The sequence below is a fragment of the Somniosus microcephalus genome, unplaced genomic scaffold (genome assembly GCF_052327205.1).
Source record: "Somniosus microcephalus isolate GS21.2 unplaced genomic scaffold, FLI_Smic_1.0 unresolved_chr3, whole genome shotgun sequence".
Taxonomy (NCBI): Eukaryota; Metazoa; Chordata; class Chondrichthyes; order Squaliformes; family Somniosidae; genus Somniosus; species Somniosus microcephalus.
In genome coordinates, this window is record NW_028225181.1 from 63,629,281 (window position 1) to 63,650,054 (window position 20,774).

A 20,774-nucleotide genomic window follows, 5' to 3' on the forward strand; every position below is an offset into this window, starting at 1 on the left:
CTTTCGGGATAGCGCCTTTCCGGAGGTTCTTGTTCTTGGTGCAGAGGCGATTCTGACCCCTTTTCATCGGGTAGTTCATTGGGTTCCACTGCTACTGGGTCTGAAGTAGATGTTACCGGTATGTTGGGTTCATCCCCAGGTACTCGAGACATGGGGTTGACGTCTTCCTGTGATGCTAAGATCTGATCGACGTGGCGTCTTACAATGTTCTCCCCGACATCCGCTGTGTACATTAATGGCCCCTGCCTTGTACATATCGTTCCGGGTTGCCACTTCTCTGTTCGATAGTCACGGGCCAAGACTGGTTGCCCTACATTGAAGCTCCTTGTCGGCTTCTCGTTGATGTGCTGGAATTGTTTGTCCTCAACATTTCTTCGCACATTTGGTCTGAGCAAATCCAGACGAGATCTCAACCTTCTGTTAAAGAACATCATGGCCGGGGTCTGATTGGTAACTGCATGTGTCGCGTTTCGGTCGGCTAATAAGAAATTGTCCATCTTATTCTGTAGTGGAATTTCCTCGTCGCACATGGCCTTTATCGCCTTCTTAAAGGTTTGTACGAACCTCTCAGCCAATCCATTGGTGGCTGGATGATGCGGGGCGGATGTGTAATGCCTTACCCCATTCCTTTTCATGAATTTTTGGAACTCGTTGGACACAAACTGTGGTCCATTATCAGAGCAGATCTGCTCTGGCAAACCGTTTCTGGCAAATATGGTCCGTAGGACTGCAATCGTTTTCTCTGTAGTGGTTGAAGATATCTTTATCACCTCAGGCCACTTTGAATGAGCATCCACTGCTATTAAGAACATTGAGTCCATGAATGGACCAGCGAAATCAATGTGCACCCGTTGCCATGGAGAGGAGGGCCACTCTCATGGGTGTAGAGGGGCATGTGGTGGTGCATTTTGGACCTTCTGGCATCCTAAGCAGCTCTTAGTTAGGTCTTCGATTTGTTGATCGATTCCCAGCCACCACACATAAGCCCTAGCAAGGCTTTTCATTTTCACTCCCCCCAGATGACCTTCATGTAGCTCCTTTAGCACTCTCTCCCTTAACTTGGGTGGAATCACCACCCTGGATCCACACATCACTGTCCCCTGGCATACTGACGGCTGTTCTCTTCTGGATGAGAATGCTGGCAACAGTGAGTCGCCATGTGTTGGCCATCCCCTCATCGTCAATTCATATACCCGTGACAGCATCGGATCATTGCGGGTCTCCCTCTCTATATCCGCGTTTGTTACTGGCAATCGTTCAATTATCGATGAATAAAATATCTCGATAGGGTCCACTGCTGGTGCTTCCTCCACTGTAGGCAGTGGCAGGCGCGATAGCCCATCAGCGTTCCCATGCTGTTTCGTGCCTTTATGTTCTATTTCATATTGATTCGCCCCTAGAAGCAGGGACCATCTTTGTAACCGCTGTGCAGTCATTACTGGCACGCCCTTCTTAGGATTAAAGATGGAGACAAGTGGTTGGTGGTCAGTCAGCAAGGTGAACTTCTGCCCATGCAGATAATGGTTGAATTTTTTTACTCCCCATACTAGGCTGAGGGCCTCCCTGTCAATCTGGGCGTATTGCGCTCGGCTGAGGTAATTGACCGAGACGCAAAAGCCACTGGCCTCTCCAACCCGTCTGGGAATTTGTGCGACAGCACCGCTCCAATGCCGTAGGGTGATGCATCACATGCCAAACGAATTGGTAGTGCTGGGTTGAAATGGGCCAACACCTCTTTTGATGTGATCAATTCTTTACACTTCTGGAAAGCTCGTCTACGTTCGTCATCCCACTTCCATGGTACCCCTGTTTGCAGTAGGGTGTTCAGCGGGTGTAGTACCGTAGACAAATTTGGTAAGAACTTGTAATAGTTTACCAGCCTGAGGAACGACCTCAGTTGTGACACATTTTCCGGTGCTGGAGCCTTGACTACTGCCTCAATCTTGTCAGGGGACTTATGTAACCCCTCTTCATCGATGACGTGGCCGCAATACGAGATCTGTTTCTGGAAAAACTCGCACTTGTGGCGATTAGCTCGTAGCCCATATTCCTTTAATCTGGCGAGCACCTTCTCCAAGTTAGTGAGGTGATCACCGTCATTTTCGCCCGTGACCAAGATGTCGTCCAAATAACACTGGGTCCCTGGAATCCCTTGCAGGACCTGATCCATCGCCCTTTGCCAGATAGCCGGAGCCGAGGCTACTCCAAACACCAGCCGGTTGTATTGATAGAGACCTTTATGGGTGTTGATCATAAGGTAATGTTTCGAAGCTTCTTCTACCTCCATCTGCAAGTACGCCTGGGCTAGATCAATTTTGGTGAAGCGTTTACCACCAGATAGCGAGGTGAAAATATCCTCAATTCGTGGAAGGGGATATTGCACCGTGTGAAGGACTGGGTTCACTGTCACCTTAAAATCCCCACAGATGCGGATCTTCTTTGGTTCCCCAGGCATATTACTCAATGACCTCTTCATTACAGGGACGATGGGTGTAGCCCACTTGCTCCAGTCCACTTTGGACAGTACTCCTGAATGTTCCAACCCTTCCAGCTCTGCTTCAACTGCTGGTCTGGCCTTCAGAAACTTTGGGCTTGCATTATCCTCTATTTTAATTGTTGCTGTTATTCCTTTTAGTGTTCCTAGTCCCTCCTGGAACACTTCTTTTGCGTCAGTTAGCATTTTTGACAGTCGTCCAGGTGTGACGTCGTCATCCTTTTTGGCCTCCACCTTCAGTGCCTGTATGGAATGCCAATCTAAATGTATCTTCCGGATCCACTCACGTCCTAGCAGTGGTGGTCCTCCATTTGGCAATACATATATATCCATTTTAGGTATTTCCTGACCTTCATATGTCACTTTCACCCTTATTTTTCCTTTGGGGTAGACTTTTTGCCCCGTATACGTCTTCAAGACAATCTCTGTAGCTTTCAAGGGTATGTGTGAAAATAGCCGCTTGTAGTCTCTTTGATTTATGACTGTTAGAGCTGACCCTGTGTCCAATTCCATTTCCACTTGGACTCCGTCTATCTTGAGTGTAACCCAGATAGTCTGGTGATCCTCTATTTCGGTTACATTATGTAGTTTCAGACAACCCAGCTCCTTGCTTCCGGAGTCTGTGTCACTTTTCTGTTCGTCTGAACCACTGTCCATCACCTGGTGTACCTTTTTGTACTTCTCCTGTGGAGATTTCTTACTGTTGGTTTTCTTCCCAGACCTGCAGACCCTTGCTATGTGTCCTGCTTTCCCACACTGTCTGCACACTTGGTCCTTGAACCAACAATCTTTCTGGTCATGTGTTGTTCTGCCGCAGCGATAGCACTTCCTTGTTCCATAGGTCATTTCATTTGTGCCGTATTCTTGCGGTCTCCGTTGTATCTCTGCAGCGCCCCTTGCGGCTGCTTCGTGTGATACTGCCATATTGAAAGCTTTGTCCAGCGTAAGGTCCTTTTCTGATAGAAGCCGTTTCTGGGTTCCTTCACTTTGTAGCCCACACACAAACTTGTCCCTTAACGTGTCTGCTAGTCCCGCTCCAAACTGGCAGTATTTCGATAGCTTGCGCAGTTCCGTTAGGTACTCAGCATTGCTTTCGTCTTTGTGTTGGTTCCTTTTATGGAACTTAAATCGTTCTGCTACCAGTAGCGGTGTTGGGCTTAAGTGGTCCTGTAGGATTTCTACTATGCTTCCAAAATCCTTGTTTACTGGCTTCTCTGGGGTTATTAGATTCCGCAGTAACCCATAAGTTTTTGCACCCATGGAATTTAACAGAACCAGTGCTTTATTAGCATCTGGCACTTCATTCGCCCTGCAGTACACCTCAATACATTCCACATATGTCGCCCAATCTTCGACTTCATTGTCGAACGTAGAGATACTGCCATTCTTCGGCATCCTTGGTTGTGCGTTATCTATCCCCAATGGCGCCTCCCGCGCTTCCCCTTCTTCTCCGCTGGCACAAAATGGCATCTCCCGCGCTTTCCTTCCTTCCCGCACTCGCCCGTCTTCTCCGCTGCGGCTTCGCAAAATGGCGTCTCCCGCGCTCTTCCTTCCTTCCCGCACTCGCCCGTCTTCTCCGCTGCAGCTTCGCAAAATGGCGTCTCCCGCGCTCTTCCTTCTTCTCCGCGGCTCAATGGCGCCTCCCGCGCTCTCCCTGCTTCTCCGTGGCTCAATGGCGTCTCCCGCGCTCTCCCTGCTTCTCCGCGGCTCAATGGTGTCTCCCCTTGCTTCGCCCCGTGGACCCTGATCAGCCCGTGATCCCTGGCTGTGCTCTGCGCGTTCTTCTCTTGATATTTGTCGACGCCGCTCGGTCTAGAACCCGGCTGTTTCTTACCCTCTCTCCGGTTTTGCAGTATTTTTCCACGACGCCGCTCGGTGATCAATCCCCGGCTGCGTCCTGCTCTCTTCACCCTTTTTCTTACCCCGTCGACGCTGCCCGGCTCTCTCTGCCGTCGGTCGGCTCCAGCCGCCGCTGCTCGGGAAGGGTCTGCTCAGGACCTGTCGTCGGTCTCTTACTGCTCGTTGTGGCTGGGGAACCAAGCCCGTCGCTCCACAGCCTCCCCAGCGAAGATGGATCTCTGCCTGACTGCTGGGCAGTTGCTCGCGGTCGACGCCCGTGTTCCTGGACTCGACTATTTTTTTATTTTTTGTTTTGTTTAATGTTGCAGATAGATTCGCATCAACACTCGTCGCCACTGTTAGATCCGTGGTTCAGTGGATAAAGAATTACACGGATGCTGTACATAAACAAACAAAAGGTCTTTACTGGAGGAGGGTCATCTCTAGACTGGAGTACAGAGGCATGCGCACAGCTTATATACCGGTGTGGTTACTGCCGGTACTACAGTATACAGGAGCTGTAAAAAGTAGTTCTGACTTAAAGCACATACACTACAGGGAGAAAGGTCAGAGAGAGTCCCATTGGCTCAGATACACACTGGTCCTGGAGATGTACTGGGGAGAAAGGTCAGAGAGAGTCCCATTGACTCAGATACACACTGGTCCTGGAGATGGACTAGGGAGAAAGGTCAGAGAGAGTCCCATTGACTCAGATACACACTGGTCCTGGAGATGTACTGGGGAGAAAGGTCAGAGAGAGTCCCATTGACTCAGATACACACTGGTCCTGGAGATGGACTGGGGAGAAAGGTCAGAGAGAGTCCCATTGACTCAGATACACACTGGTCCTGGAGATGTACTGGGGAGAAAGGTCAGAGAGAGTCCCATTGACTCAGATATACACTGGTCCTGGAGATGGACTGCGGAGAAAGGTCAGAGAGAGTCCCATTGACTCAGATACACACTGGTCATAGAGTCATAGAGTTATACAGCACAGAAAGAGGCCCTTCGGCCCATCGCGTCCGCGCCGGCCATCATGCCCTGTCTAATCTAATCCCAATTTCCAGCATTTGGTCCATAGCCCTGTATGCCCTGGCATTTCAACTGCTCATCCAAATGCTTCTGGAATGTTGTGAGGGTTCCTGCCTCTACCACCCTTTCAGGCAGTGAGTTCCGGATTCCAACCACCCTCTGGGTGAAAAAGTTCTTCCTCAAATCCCCTCTAAACCTCCTGCCCGTTACCTTGAATCTATTCCCCCTTGTTATTGACCCCTCTACTAAGGGAAAAAGTTCCTTTTTGTCTACCCTATCTATGCCCCTCATAATTTTGTACACCTCAATCCGGTCCCCTCTCAGCCTTCTCTGCTCCAAGGAAAACAACCGCAGCCTGTCCAGTCTTTCTTCATAGCTGAAGCGCTCCAGCCCAGGTAACACCCTGGTGAATCTCCTCTGCACCCTCTCCAATGCAATCACATCATTCCTATAGTGTGGCAGCCAGAACTGTACACAGTATTCCAGCTGTGGCTTAACCAGTGTTTTGTACAGCTCCATCATAACCTCCCTGCTCTTATATTCTATGCCTTGGCTAATGAAGGCAAGTATCCCATATGCCTTTTTAACCACCTTATCCACCTGTTCTGCTGCCTTCAGGGATCTATGTACATGCACACCAAGGTCCCTCTGATCCTCTGTCTTTCCTAGGGTCTTACCATTCATTGTGTATTCCCTTGCCTTGTTTGTCCCTCCAAAATGCATCACCTCACACTTTTCAGGGTTAAATTCCATTTGCCACTGTTCTGGCCACCTGACCAACCCATCTATATCGCGCTGCAGACTGAGGCTACCCTCCTCGCTAATTACCACCCCACCAATTTTCCTGGAGATGGACTGTGGAGAAAGGTCAGAGAGAGTCCCATTAACACAGATACACACTGGTCCTGGAGATGGACTTTGGAGAAAGGTCAGAGAGAGTCCCATTGACTCAGATACACACTGGTCCTGGAGATGGACTCACCCCCTGACCCTCCTGCACTCGCCCCCTGACCCTCCCGCACTCGCCCCCCTGACCCTCCCGCACTCGCCCCCCTGACCCTCCCGCACTCGCCCCCTGACCCTCCCGCTCTCGCCCCCTGACCCTCCCGCTCTCGCCCCCTGACCCTCCCGCTCTCACCCCCTGACCCTCCTGCTCTCGCCCCCTGACCCTCCCACGCTCGCCCCCTGACCCTCCCGCGCTCGCCCCCTGACCCTCCCGCGCTCGCCCCCTGACCCTCCCGCGCTCGCCCCCTGACCCTCCCGCACTCGCCCCCTGACCCTCCCGCACTCGCCCCCTGACCCTCCCACACTCGCCCCCTGACCCTCCCGCGCCCGCCCCCTGACCCTCCCGCGCTCGCCCTGATGGGGCTCTTCTCAAGTAAACCAAGCGTTGCAATAAAACACCCGCAGAATCAAGGCCCTGCTCCTGGGGAAGGTGATCAGGCCCCAGGAACCAGTACAAGTGAGCAAAGTCATGGTCAAGGCCCTGCTCCTGGGGAAGATGATCAGGCACCAGGAACCGGTACAAGTGAACAAAGTCAGGGTCAAGGCCCTGCTCCTGGGGAAGGTGATCAGGCCCCAGGAACCAGTACAAGTGAAGCGACTCCTTCTCCCGGAGATTTATGAAACATGAATACACCAAGAGTTGACCAAAAATCAGGTTAGTAATATTAATCAAAGAGTCAATTTCTGCTGCAAGGAGGGATGATATCTTAGCAGGTTCCTCTAATGAGGCCATATGGGTAGAACTTAAAAACAAAAAGGGGGCAAGCACTTTGCTGGGAGTGTACTATAGGCCCCCAAACAGTAAGGGGAGATAGAGGAACAGATATGTAGGCAAATCTCAGAGAAGTGTAGAAATAATAGGGTAATAATTGTTGGGGATTTCAACTTCCCCAATATTAACTGGGATAGTCAGAGTGTGAAAGGCTTAGAGGGTGTGGAATTCTTAAAGTGCATCCAGGAGAGCTTTTTCAGCCAACATGTAGAAAGTCCTACAAGAGAGGGGGCGGTACTGGACCTAATTAGAGGGAATGTAGCAGGGCAAGTGGTAGAAGCGTTAGTAGGAAAGCATTTTGGTGACAGTGACCATAATTTGGTGAAATTTAAGGTGGTTATGGAAAAGGACAAAGATGGACCGGAAATAAAGGTTCTAAATTGGGGGAAGGCCGATTTTAATATGATAAGGCAGGATCTGGCCAAAGTGGACTGGGATCAGCTACTTGTAGGAAAATCCACATCAGAGCAGTGGGAGTCTTTCAGAAAGGAAATAGAGAGAGTACAACGCCAACATGTTCCCGTAAAGGTCAAGGGTGGGACCGACAAGCCCAGGGAACCCTGGATGTCAAGGGACATACAAGAATGGATTAGGAAAAAAAGGGAGGCTTTTGGCAGATACAAAGGACTAAAAACAGTGGAAGCCCTAGAGGAGTATAGAAAGTGCAGGGGGGTACTTAAAAAAGAAATTAGGAGAGCGAAGAGGGGTCATGAAAAAACACTGGCGGGCAAAATAAAGGAAAATCCCAAGGTCTTTTATTAGTATATTAAGGGCAACAGGATAACCAGGGAAAGAGTAGCGCCCATTAGGGACCAAAGTGGCAATCTGTGTGTAGAGCCAGAAGATGTAGGTGAGGTTTTATATTAGTATTTTGCATCTGTGTTCACTATGGAGAAGGACGATGCGGGCATAGAAATCAGGCAGGGAGTTTGTGATATACTTGAACAAATTATTATTGAGAGGGAGGAGATACTAGTGGTTTTAACGGGCTTAAAAGTGGATAAACCCCCAGGCCCAGACGAGATGTATCCCAGGCTGCTGTGAGGCAAGGGAGGAGATTGCAGGGGTTCTGGATGGATTGGAGGATAGCTAATATTACCCCACTATTCAAAAAAGGTGGTAGAGAGAAAACGGGGAATTATATCGGTTGTGGGGAAAATGCTAGAGTCCATTATAAAAGATGTAATAGCAGAGCACTTGGAAAACAGTGACAGGATAGGACAAAGTCAACATGGATTTACAAAAGGTAAATCATGCTTGACTAATCTACTGGAATTTTTTGAGGATGTAACTGGTAGAATAGATAAGGGAGAACCAGTGAATGTGGTGTATTTGGACTTTCAGCAGGCTTTCAATAAGGTACCGTATAAGAGATTAGCGTGTAATGTTAAGGCACATGGGATTGGGGGCAAGGTACTGACTTGGATAGAGAACTGGTTGGCAGACAGGAAGCAAAGAGTTGGAATAAATGGGTCTTTTTCCGAGTGGCAGGCAGTGACTAGTGGGGTACCGCAGGGATCGGTCCTAGGACCCCAGCTATTCACAATATATATAAATGATCTAGACGAGGGAACTAGATGTAACATCTCCAAGTTTGCAGACGACACAAAGCAGGGTGGGCGTGTGTGAGGAGGATGCCGAGACACTCCAGTATGATTTGGACAGGTTGGGTGATTGGGCAGAAACATGGCAGATGCAATATAACGTGGATAAATGTGAGGTTACCCACTTTGGTGGCAAAAACAGGAAGGCAGATTATTATCTGAATGGCAATAGATTGGGAGAAGGGGAAGTGCAACGAGACCTGGGTGTCCTTGTGCACCAGTCGCTGAAGGTAAGCATGCAGGTGCAGCAGGCGGTTAAGAAGGCAAATGGTATGTTGGCCTTCATAGCGAGAGGGTTTGAGTACAGGAACAAGGATGTCTTGCTGCAGTTGTATAGGGCCTTGGTGAGATCACACCTTGAGTATTGTGTGCACTTTTGGTCACCTTATCTGAGGAAGGATGTTCTTGCCATGGAGGGAGTGCAGCGAAGATTCACCAGACTGATACCTGGGATGGCAGGAATGACGTATGAGGAGAGATTGGGTCGATTGGGCTTATACTCGCTGGAGTTTAGAAGAATGAGAGGGGATCTCATTGAAACTTATAAAATTCTAACAGGACTAGACAGACTAGATGCAGGAAGGATGCCCCCGATGGCCGGGGAGTCCAGAACCAGGGCTCACAGTGTAAGGATAATAGGTAAGCCATTTAGGACAGAGATGACTGTAAAAGCTTTTATAGATATGTGAAGAGAAAAAGATTGGTGAAGTCAAGCGTAGGTCCCTTACAGTCAGAATCAGGGGAATTTATAATGGGAAACAAGGAAATGGCTGACCAACTAAATACATACTTTGGTTCTGTCTTCACAAAGGAGGACACAAATAACCTCCCAGAGATGCCGGGGAACATAGGGTCTGATGAAAGGGAGGAACTGAAAGAAATCATTATTTGTAGGGAAGTGGTGTTAGGAAAATTGATGGGACTGAAGGCCGATAAATCCCCAGGGCCTGATGGTCTACATCCCAGGGTACTTAAGGAAGTAGCCCTAGAGATAGTAGATGCATTGCTGGTCATCTTCCAGAACTCGATAGACTCTGGAACGGTACCCATGGATTGGAGGGCAGCTAATGTTACCCCACTATTCAAAAAAGGTGGTAGAGAAAAAGCGGGGAATTATAGACCGGTAAGCCTGACGTCGGTAGTGGGGAAAATGCTAGAGTCTATTATAAAAGATGTAATAGCAGAGCACTTGGAAAGCAGTGACAGGATCGGACAAAGTCAACATGGATTTACAAAAGGTAAATCATGCTTGACTAATCTACTGGAATTTTTTGAGGATGTAACTGGTAAAATAGATAAGGGAGAACCAGTGGATATGGTGTATTTGGACTTTCAGAATGCTTTCGATAAGGTCCCACGTAAGAAATTAGCGTGCAAAATTAAGGCTCATGGGATTGGGGGCAAGGTATTGACTTGGATAGAGAACTGGTTGGCGGACAGAAAGCAAAGAGTTGGAATAAACGGGTCTTTTTCCGAGTGGCAGGCAGTGACTAGTGGGGTACCGCAAGGATCGGTCCTAGGACAACAGCTGTTCACAATATATATTAATGATCTGGACGAGGGAATTGGATGTAATATCTCAAAATTTGCAGATGACACAAAGCTGGGTGGGAGGGTAAGCTGTGAGGAGGATGTCGTGAAAGTCCAGTACGATTTGGACAGGTTGGGTGATTGGGCAGAAACATGGCAAATGCACTATAATGTGGATAAATGTGAGGTTATCCACTTTGGTGGCAAAAACAGGAAGGCAGCTTATTATTTGAATGGCAGTAGATTGGGAGAAGGGGAAGTGCAAAGAGACCTGGGTGTTATTGTGCACCAGTCGCTGAAGGTAAGCATGCAGGTGCAGCAGGCGGTTAAGAAGGCAAATGGTATGTTGGCCTTCGTAGCAAGAGGGTTCGAGTACAGGAACAAGGATGTCTTGCTACAGTTGTACAGGGCCTTGGTGAGACCGCACCTTGAGTATTGTGTGCCGTTCTGGTCACCTTACCTGAGAAAGGACATTCTTGCCATGGAGGGAGTGCAGCGAAGATTCACCAGGCTGTTACCTGGGATGGCAGGAATGACGTATGAGGAGAGATTGGGTCGATTGGGCTTATACTCAGTGGAGTTTAGAAGATTGAGAGGGGATCTCATCGAAACCTATAAAATTCTGTCAGGTCTGGACAGACTAGATGCAGGAAGGATGTTTCTGATGGCCGGGGAGTCCAGAACCAGGGGTCATAGTCTAAGGATAAGGGGTAAGCCATTTAGGACTTAAATGAGGAGGAATTTCTTCACCCAGAGAGTGGTGAACCTGTGGAATTCTCTACCACAGAAGGCAGTAGAGGCCAATACATTAAATATATTCAAGAAGGAGTTGGATATATTTCTTGAGGCTAAAGGGAGCAAGGGATATGGTGAGAAGGCAGGGACAGGGTACTCAGTTTGGATGATCAGCCATGATCTCATTGAATGGCGGAGCAGGCTCGAGGGGCCGAATGGCCTACTCCTGCTCCTATCTTCTATGTTTCTATGTAATTCCCTTTTGAAAGCCGTGATTGAATCTGCCTCCACCACCCTTTCAGGCAGTGCATTCCAGATCCTAACCACTCGCTGCATACATTTTTTTTTCCTCATGTCGCCTTTGGTTCTTCTGCCAATCACCTTAAATCTGTGTCCTCTGGTTGTCAACCCTTCCGTCAATGGGAACAGTTTCTACTCTGTCCAGACCCCTCATGATTTTGAACACCTCTATCAAATCTCCTCTCTACCTTCCCCGCTCTAAGGAGAACCACCCCAGCTTCTCGAGTCTATCCACATAACTGAAGTCCCTCATCCCTTATCACTGGAACCATTCTTGTAAATCTTTTCTGCAATCTCTCTAAGGCCCTCACATCCTTCCTAAAGTGCGGTGCCCAGAATTGGACACAATTCACCAGTTGAGGCCGAACCAGTGTTTTATAAAGGTTCATCATAATTTCCTTCCTTTTGGACTCTATGCCTCTATTTATTAAGCCCAGGATCCCGCACGCTTTTTAACCACTTTCTCAACCTGCCCTGCCACCTTCAACGATTTGTGCACACATACCCCCAGGTCTCTCTGTTCATGCACACACTTTAGAATTGTACCCTTTAGTTTATATTGCCTCACTTGGTTCTTCCTACCAAAATGTATCACTTCGCACTTTTCTGCATTAAATTTCATCTGCCACATGTCCGCCCATTCCACTAGCCTGTCTTTGCCTTCTTGAAATCTATCACTATCCTCCTCACTGTTCACTTTACTTCCAAGTTTTGTGTCATCTGCAAATTTTGAAATTGTGCCCTGTACACCCAAGTCTAAGTCATTAATATATATCAAGTAAAGCTGTGGTCCTAGTACCGACCCCTGGGGAACACCACTGTATACCTTCTTCCTTTCCGAAAAACAACCGTTCACCACTACTCTCTGTTTTCTGTCACTTTGCCAATTTCGTATCCATGCTGCCACTGTCCCTTTTATTCCATGGGCTTCAACTTTGCTGGCAAGCCTATTATGTGGCACTTGTCGAACGCCTTTTGGAAATAAATGTTCATCACGTTAACAGCATTGCCCTCATCAACCCTCTCTGTTACCTCATCAAAAGCTCAATCAGAATCAGAGTGGCCGGGCCCGGCAGACATGCGGCCAGGGCCCCGGCACCAGGAAACCCAGGATGCAGCACCTCCCCCATCCGAGCCGCCGCTTCCCGGTTTCTTCAGCCGGTTCCACCGAGTCCGAATTGGGAAAAGGACAGGAGCCAGGCTTCCAGAATGGCCCGCGGCCCCGGGGAGCATGCGCACTCTCAGCGGGGAAATCAGCGCGTTGGATAGAGTGATTTCTGGGGCGCGGTGAATTGTGGGTGCTATGATCGCCATTAGTCAGCGGCTGTCGGGAAGAGTCTTATTGAAGGCTGACGGAAGGTAGGTCCCTGGCCGCCTGTGTAGGTCTTTTTGTTGCTTCATTGTTTAGAATGTAACTCGTAAAATAGATAAGGGAGAACCAGTGGATGTTGCGTATTTGGACTTTCAGAAGGCTTTCAATAAGGTCCCGCATAAGAGATTAGCATGTAAAGTTAAGGCACATGGGATTGGGGGCAAGGTATTGACTTGGATAGAGAACTGGTTGGCAGACAGAAAGCAAAGAGTTGGAATAAACGGGTCTTTTTCCGAGTGGCAGGCAGTGACTAGTGGGGTACCGCAGGGATCGGTCCTTCGACCCCAGCTATTCACACTATATATTAATGATCTAGACAAGGGAATTAGATGTAATATCTCCAAATTTGCAGACGACACAAAGCTGGGCAGGTGTGTGTGCTGTGAGGAGGATGCCGAGAAACTACAGGATGATTTGGACAGGTTGGGTGATTGGGCAGAAGCATGGCAGATGCAATAAAACGTGGATAAATGTGAGGTTATCCACTTTGTTGGCCAAAACAGGAAGGCAGATTATTATCTGAATGGCAATAGATTGGGAGAAGTGGAAGTGCAACGAGACCTGGGTGTCCTTGTGCACCAGTCGCTGAAGGTAAGCATGCAGGTGCAGCAGGCGGTTAAGGAGGCAAATGGTATGTTGGCCTTCATAGCGAGAGGGTTTGAGTACAGGAACAAGGATGTCTTACTGCAGTTGTACAGGGCCTTGGTGAGACCACATCTTGAGCATTGTGCAGTTTTGGTCGCCTTATCTGAGGAAGGATGTTCTTGCCATGGAAGGAGTTCAGCGAAGATTTGCCAGGCTGATACCTGGGATGGCAGGAATGACTTATGAGGAGAGATTGGGACGATTGGGCTTGTACTCGCTGGAGTTTAGAAGAATGAGAAGGGATCTCATTGAAACTTATAACATTCTGACAGGACTGGACAGACTAGATGCAGGAAGGATGTTCCCGATGGTCGGGGAGTCCAGAACCAGGGGTCACAGTCTAAGGATAAGGGGTAGGCCATTTAGGACAGAAATGAGGAGGAATTTCTTCACCCAGAGAGTGGTGAACCTGTGGAATTCTCTACCACAGAAGGCAGTAGAGGCCAATACATTAAATATATTCAAGAAGGAGTTGGATATATTTCTTAAGGCTAAAGGGATCAAGGGGTATGGGGAGAAAGCAGGGACCGGGTACTGAATTTTGATGATCAGCCATGATCGCATTGAATGGCGGAGCAGGCTCGAGGGGCCGAATGGCCTACTCCTGCTCCTATCTTCTATGTTTGTATGTTTCTATGCTTCAGTTTGAGCTGGAGTGGAGATGGAGGAGAAGCTGCCGGGTTTAACCCCCAGTACTTTTGAGCCCAGGAGGACCCAACAATTTCCAATGTTAGACTGTCAAGGGAGGTGGATTCTGGGGGAGATTAGGTTGTTACACAGACACTGTCCGTACAATGTAAAAGAGTATTGTTTTAGGAACAAGTATTTCTGTACAGGCTTTTAATCCAGTTTACATCTACAGATTTGTTTTAATTCATTCTTGGGATGTGGGCGTAGCTCGCAAGAGCAGCAAATATTGCCAATCCCCAGTTTCCCGTTGAGAAGGGGGTGGTGAGTCGCCTTCTTGAACTATTGCATTCCGTGTGGTGAAGGTATTCCCACAATGTTGTTCGGTAAGGAGTTCCAGGATTATGACCCAGCAACGATGAATATATCTGAGTCAGGATGATGTGTGACTTGGAGGGGAACTTGGATGTGATGGTGCTCCCATACAACAGCTGCCCTTGTCCTTCTAGGTGGTGGAGGTTGCGGGTTTTGGAGGTTCTATCAAAGTTCCGATCGAGTTGCAGATGTATAAAGTTCCTTTCCTTCGCCCCCTCCCCCTCCCACACCCATCTCTCTCTCTCTCTCTCCTCCCATAGAGGCCAGAGTCTTGTGTAGGCCCAGACTAGGTGGACATCAGTGAACCAGTTGGGTTTTCATGTCAATCCGTCAGCTTTCATGGTCACTTTTTTCCAGTGCCGGTCCCACAAATGACCAGATTCATTGAGCTCAATTTCACAACCTGCCTTTGTTTTCTTGTGGGTTGTCTCTCACTCTCCCTGTTTTAAATTAATTTTACAGGGCACTGGAAGGGGAGGATTTACAGACAGGAAGCTCAAACCAAACATCACTTCAAGGTCTGACAGAGTCACTCGACTCATCGGATCTGAATATCATTGGCCTTTGAACATGGAAGCAAAAAGCACCGTTCACATCAGGGAGAAACTGTATACGTGTTCTGTGTGTGGACGAGGCTTCAGCCAGTCATCTGGCCTATCGAGGCACAAGCGTATTCACATCGGGGAGAGGCCGTTCACCTGCTCTGAGTGTGGGAAGGGATTCACTCAGTCATCTGACCTTCAGACACACCAGCGTGTTCACACTGGGGAGAGGCCGTTCACCTGCTCTGAGTGTGGGAAGGGATTCACTCAGTCATCCCACCTACTGAGACACCAGCGAGTTCACACTGGGGAGAGGCCGTTCACCTGCTCTGAGTGTGGGAAGGGATTCACTAATTCATCCCACCTGCTGACACACCAACGAGTTCACACTGGGGAGAGGCCGTTCACCTGCTCTGAGTGTGGGAAGGGATTCACTCAGTCATCTGACCTTCAGAGACACCAGCGTGTTCACACCGGGGAGAGGCCATTCACCTGCTCTGAGTGTGGGAAGGGGTTCACTATTTCATCCCACCTGCTGACACACCAGCAAGTTCATACTGTGGAGAGGCCGTTCACCTGCCCTGAGTGTGGGAAGGGATTCACTAATTCATCCAACCTGCTGACACACCAGCGAGTTCACACTGATGAGAGACCTTTTAAATGCCTGGACTGTGGGAAGTGCTATAAAGGTTCCGGGGAACTGATACGCCATCAACGTGTTCACACTGGGGAGAGACCGTTCAGATGCTCTCACTGTGGGACTGAGTTCAGGCGATCATCTGACCTCACTGTACACCAGCACACTCACACTGGGGAGAGGCCGTTCACTTGCTGCGTGTGTGGGAAGGGATTCACTCGCTCATCCCACCTGCTGACACACCAGCGAGTTCACACTGATGAGAGACCTTTTAAATGCTCGGACTGTGGGAAGTGCTATAAAGGGTCCGGGGAACTGATACGCCATCAGCGAGTTCACACTGACGAGAGGCCATTCAGGTGCTCTCACTGTGGGACTGGGTTCAGGCGATCATCTGAGCTCACTGTCCACCAGCGCACTCACACTGGGGAGAGGCCATTCACCTGCTCCGTGTGTGGGAAGGGATTCACTCAGTCATCCCACCTGCTGAATCACAAGCGAGTTCACACTGGGGAGAGGCCGTTCACCTGCTCTGAGTGTGGGAAGGGATTCACTCAGTCATCCCACCTCCTGACACACCAGCGAGTTCACAAGTGACTGCAGGGGTTGGATTCTGCTGTTGTTGCTGCTGTTAATCACATCCAGGACTGAACCATGTTCATTCTGACAGGTGGGGATTGTTTCTGTTGATGTTAATAACTCCGGCAACTGGGCTGGAGTTTAACATCCTGGATATATGTCAAATAAATCAGCTTTGTTTTAAACACATTGTTGTGGGTTTTTGTCTTTCCCACCTGAGTGTTTAGCATCACCTGGCTGGAGCTCAGAAAGGACAATTTGGAGGAGGATCGTACGGCAGGAACAGAACTCCAGCCTACCGTCTACTGCCGCCGCTAACCTCCCGCTGAATATCACAGGAGGCACAATGCAACCCAATTTCACCCCCTTGTTGTCCAAGTAGTGTGTGGCCTCCTTATTCTTTCCACCAAAACACACCACCTCACACTGATCTACAGTGAAATTCATTTGCCAATTACACGCCCTTTCTGAAATTTATTAATATCTTCTTGCATTTTGTCTTCCTCAGTATTAACTCTACCTTCCAATTTAGTGTTATCGACAAACGTTGAAATTGCTCTTCTGATTCCCGAATCCAAATCGTTTATGAACGTGATCCCAGCACCGATCCCTGTAGAACACCACTTCCCACCTTTTGCCAGTCTGAGTAGCTGCTCCCAACCCCTACTCTCTGTTTTCTGTTTTGTGACCAGCTTGCTATCCATAAACAGTATGTAAGATCGACAAGATGACCCAGGTCAGGCTGTGTGGAGGGAAGGGCCAGGCAGCAGAATGGATGGAAAGCTGGCTACAAAACAGAAATCAGAGGCTTGGAGTTAAGGGAAGTTTGTTGCGATCTTTCCATCCATTCTGCTGCCTGACCCTTGACTCCACGCGGCCTGACCGTGGTCATCTTGTAGACCATACATACTGCAGACACAGTGCACCAGTGATGGAGGGGGTGGATATTGAGTCCTGTGGCAGGGGCGCTGATGAAGTGGATTTCTCTGTCCGTGAGCTTTGAGGCATCGCTAGTGGTGTTTTTCACCTCTTTCCACCTTTAAAAAAAACCTTGCTGCCAGTTTATTAAAGCCATTAACAGCCGCTCGGGTGGGACGCACCAATAAATGAGGCCTTGTTTCCCTCAGAATGACAGGCCTGAACCCGAGTTAGAAAACATTTAGGAATTAAACCAGACTGGGCGGGGCCTGAGGTGCGAGTTAGTAACGGAAAATTGGTGGCCAGCGTACTTCACACCAGGGCTGAGGATCCGGGGACTTGGGTTTCTGTGTCATTTATTTATTCATTTTGTTTATTGCCCAATGTCAATCAGACGGGCGGGTCATCTTGCTGTCTGGCGGAGGCGAGGGTCCCCAATGGAGGGCTCTCTATGCGGGAGTCCTTCCCAGCACCATTGGGGATCTGGGTGGAGACTGTTGCAGGGAGCTGTCGTGTGCAACAGTTTCTAAGCTCATTTCCGGACTCCAAGGTCAGATGTGATGTTTGCAACCTAGAGGAGTCCACGGGCCATGTATATATTCAGTGTGAGAGGTTGCAGCCCCTGGATAGTTACCTGAAGGGGCTGCTCCTCAATTCTTGTTTACACTTTAGCCCCACGCTCCTAATCTTTGGCCGCCCGGTGCGGAGGGGGGTGGGTAAGTGGGAGGTTCTTGTCCTGGACCTACTCTTGGGCCTGGCGAAAACAGCAATTTGTAGGTCCAGGATGGGCGGGGCCCATGGGGGGTCACTCTGGCTGCCTGCCTCTCTCCCGTGGCCTTGTCCCTGCCCGGGTGGCCCTGGAGAGGGAGCAGGCGGTGTCCACCGGTTCACTTGATACGTTCCTCGACCGGTGGACACCTCTGGTTAAAGAGACGATAATCGATCCTCACAATCACATTGTGATTTAATTATTAATTGTGTGTGTGTCACAAATACATTTCTTCTATTTTGATACAAAAGCTCTACTAGACATGTTAAACTACTAGTTATTTAATCAGGGCTGCAGCTGCTGAAAGGTTGACTGTACTGAGGTTTGTGGCCGAGCTGGCAGACATGTTGTTCTGAAGTCTGATGTCTCACACCTGAAGAGTCTGTTTATGTCGTGTTGTAATGACCATTTTCTGTTGCCTGGTGTCAGAAATAGAAATCAAAGGAAGATGATGCCCCACTCTGTTAATCAACTCTTTGACACATTTCCATTTCTTAATTTACAAAGATCACAACTCCATTAGTGAACAATGGATTGCCAGTCTGCCACCTTTTACTGAGGCTTGAAAGGATTCGCTGTGAAGCTACACCTGCCCATCTGTTTGTGTGTCACTGTGTTTGGATTGTGTTAGACAACAGTCCTAATATCTCACCTACAGCCATTACAATTTTTGAAATTTTAGATTGTACTTGGAAGAAGTTGAGTTTGAATCTAACAATTCTGAAATTGGGAGCTTTTAATGATTTCTGTTTTTCACATAACTATATAGTGATGTGATCAGTAAAAGCAAATTAAAAGATGGTGCTATTTACTGAACACAACTGAATAATTCTACAAGGATGCTATCGCAGTCTTCCTCAGTATTAACTACACCCCCCAATTTAGTGTCATCAGCAAATTTTGAAATTGTACTTCTGATTCCCAAGTCCAAATCATTCATGTAAATGGTGAACAACAGTGGTCCCAGCACCAATCCCCGTGGAACACCACTTCCCACCTTCCGCCCGTCTGAGTAAATACCTTTAACTCATCCCGTCACTATAACTGGACTTGTCTCTATTCCCGTGCTGAGGGGATTGCTGTACCAGACGGGAGGGGCAACATTTGGGGACTCTTGATTCTCCACCAATTCCCATTCCCCTTCTTTCTGGTGGATAATGGAGGTGCCACTGTGTGTAATGTGCAAGTCAGTAAGAGTTATCAGCGAGGATTAATCAGCACTTTCTAATTGGAGATGATAATCAATGGAATCTTTCAGACAATGAATTGTAGATTTTGTAGCAAAGATTAATATACGATTGAAGTAAAAGTTCATAATTTTATTGTAAAATATTTCAGGAACACTCATCAGAAATTAAGGGGAAAGTTCAGACAGCAGTACTTAAAGGGACACTGCAGCCCCGACAACTCAATCAGCTATATATCCAGAATATTAAAACCCAGCCTAGTTATAGGGGTTATTAACATCAGCAGAAACAAACCCCAACTGTCAGAATGAACATGGTTCAGTCCTGGATGTGATTAACAGCAGCAATAACGGCAGAATCGAACCTCTGCAGTCACTTGTGAACTTGCTGGTGTCTCAGCAGGTTGCATGACTGATTGAATCCCTTCTCACACACTGAGCAGGTGAACGGCCTCTCCACGGTGTCAACTCGCTGGTGTGTCAGCAGGTTGGATGACTGAGTGAATTCCTTCCCACACATGGAGCAGGTGAACGGCCTCACCCCAGTGTGAGCTCGCTGGTGTGTCAGCAGGTTGGACGACAGATTGAATCCCTTCCCACACATGGAGCATGTGAATGGCCTCTCCCCAGTGTGAATGCGCTGGTGTCTCAGAAGGTCAGGGGAATTAATGAATCCCTTCTCACACACGGGGCAGGTGAATGGCCTCTCTGCAGTGTGAATGTGCTGGTGTATCAGCAGGGTGGATGAATTAGTGAATCCCTTCTCACACACAGGGCAGGTGAATGGCCTCTCCCCAGTGTGAATGCACTGGTGCTCAATGAGGCGAGATGACTGCCTGAACCTCTTCCCACAGTGAGAGCAACTGAATGGTCTCTCCTCAGTGTGAAGTCGCTGGTGTGTCAAAAGGTGGGATGACTGACTAAATCCCTTCCCACACTTGGAGCAGGTGAACGGCCTCTTCCCGGTGTGACTGCATCGATGAGTTTCCAGCCAGGACGGGGAGCTAAATCCCTTCCCACAGTCCCCACATTCCCACAGTTTCTCCGTGGTGTGGGTGTCCTTGTGTCTCTCCAGGTTGGACAATCGGTTGAAGCCTCATCTACACACACAACACGTGTACGGTTTCTCCCCGCTGTGAACGGTGCGATGTTTTTTCAGACTGTGTAACTGGTTAAAGCTCTTTCCACAGTCAGTGCACTGGAACACTCTCACTCGGGTGTGTGTGTCTCGGTGCTTTTCCAGTCACACCGATCTTTGAAATCTTTTCCCACAGACAGAACAGGCAAACATTTCTCCTTCCACATTCAAAGGCTGATGATATTCCCTGTAAAAGCAGTTTACAAAAGACATCACTGTAAGTTCAGGATTAAAATTCAGAACAGATAATTCTAGTTTCTATGGAACATTCTCCCCTCTCTTATTACATAGAATTACACAGATTGTACAGCACAGAAACAGGCCAATCGGCCCAACTGGTCCATGTGGTGTTTATGCTCCACACGAGCCTCCGCCCATCTCTCTTCATCTCACCCTATCAGCATCTCCTTCGATTCCTTTCTCCCATGTGTTTATCCAGCTTCCCCTTAAATACATCCATGCTCTTCGCCTCAACCACTCCCTGTGGCAGCAAGTTCCACATTCTCAGCACCCTCTGGGTGAAGGAGTTTAATCTAAATAGGACTTTCCTGGGCAGCCAATCAGCACTGCTGCCTCTTTTGTGCATTTCCTGGCGAGGTGAAACAGTGGATATTTTATGATCAAAAAGAGCTGAGCTCGGCAGCATTAGTCCTGTTTTGCCTCCTTTGGAGACCA

At 48.6% G+C, this 20,774-nt stretch overlaps 2 protein-coding genes across 2 annotated transcripts in view; both read left to right on the top strand.

The window, feature by feature from the left end:
- Positions 1-16,520, top strand: part of LOC147091642 (uncharacterized) — a 59,867-nt gene extending 43,347 nt beyond the window's left edge. The window contains exon 4 of the mRNA XM_085976860.1: positions 14,934-16,520. Coding sequence (XP_085832986.1) covers positions 14,934-16,106 — 1,173 coding nt within the window. The 3' untranslated portion in view covers positions 16,107-16,520. The remainder of the gene's footprint in view (positions 1-14,933) is intronic.
- The window catches only part of LOC147091640 (uncharacterized), a 267,963-nt gene that overhangs the window by 187,849 nt on the left and 59,340 nt on the right, over positions 1-20,774 (top strand). The window lies entirely within an intron of this gene.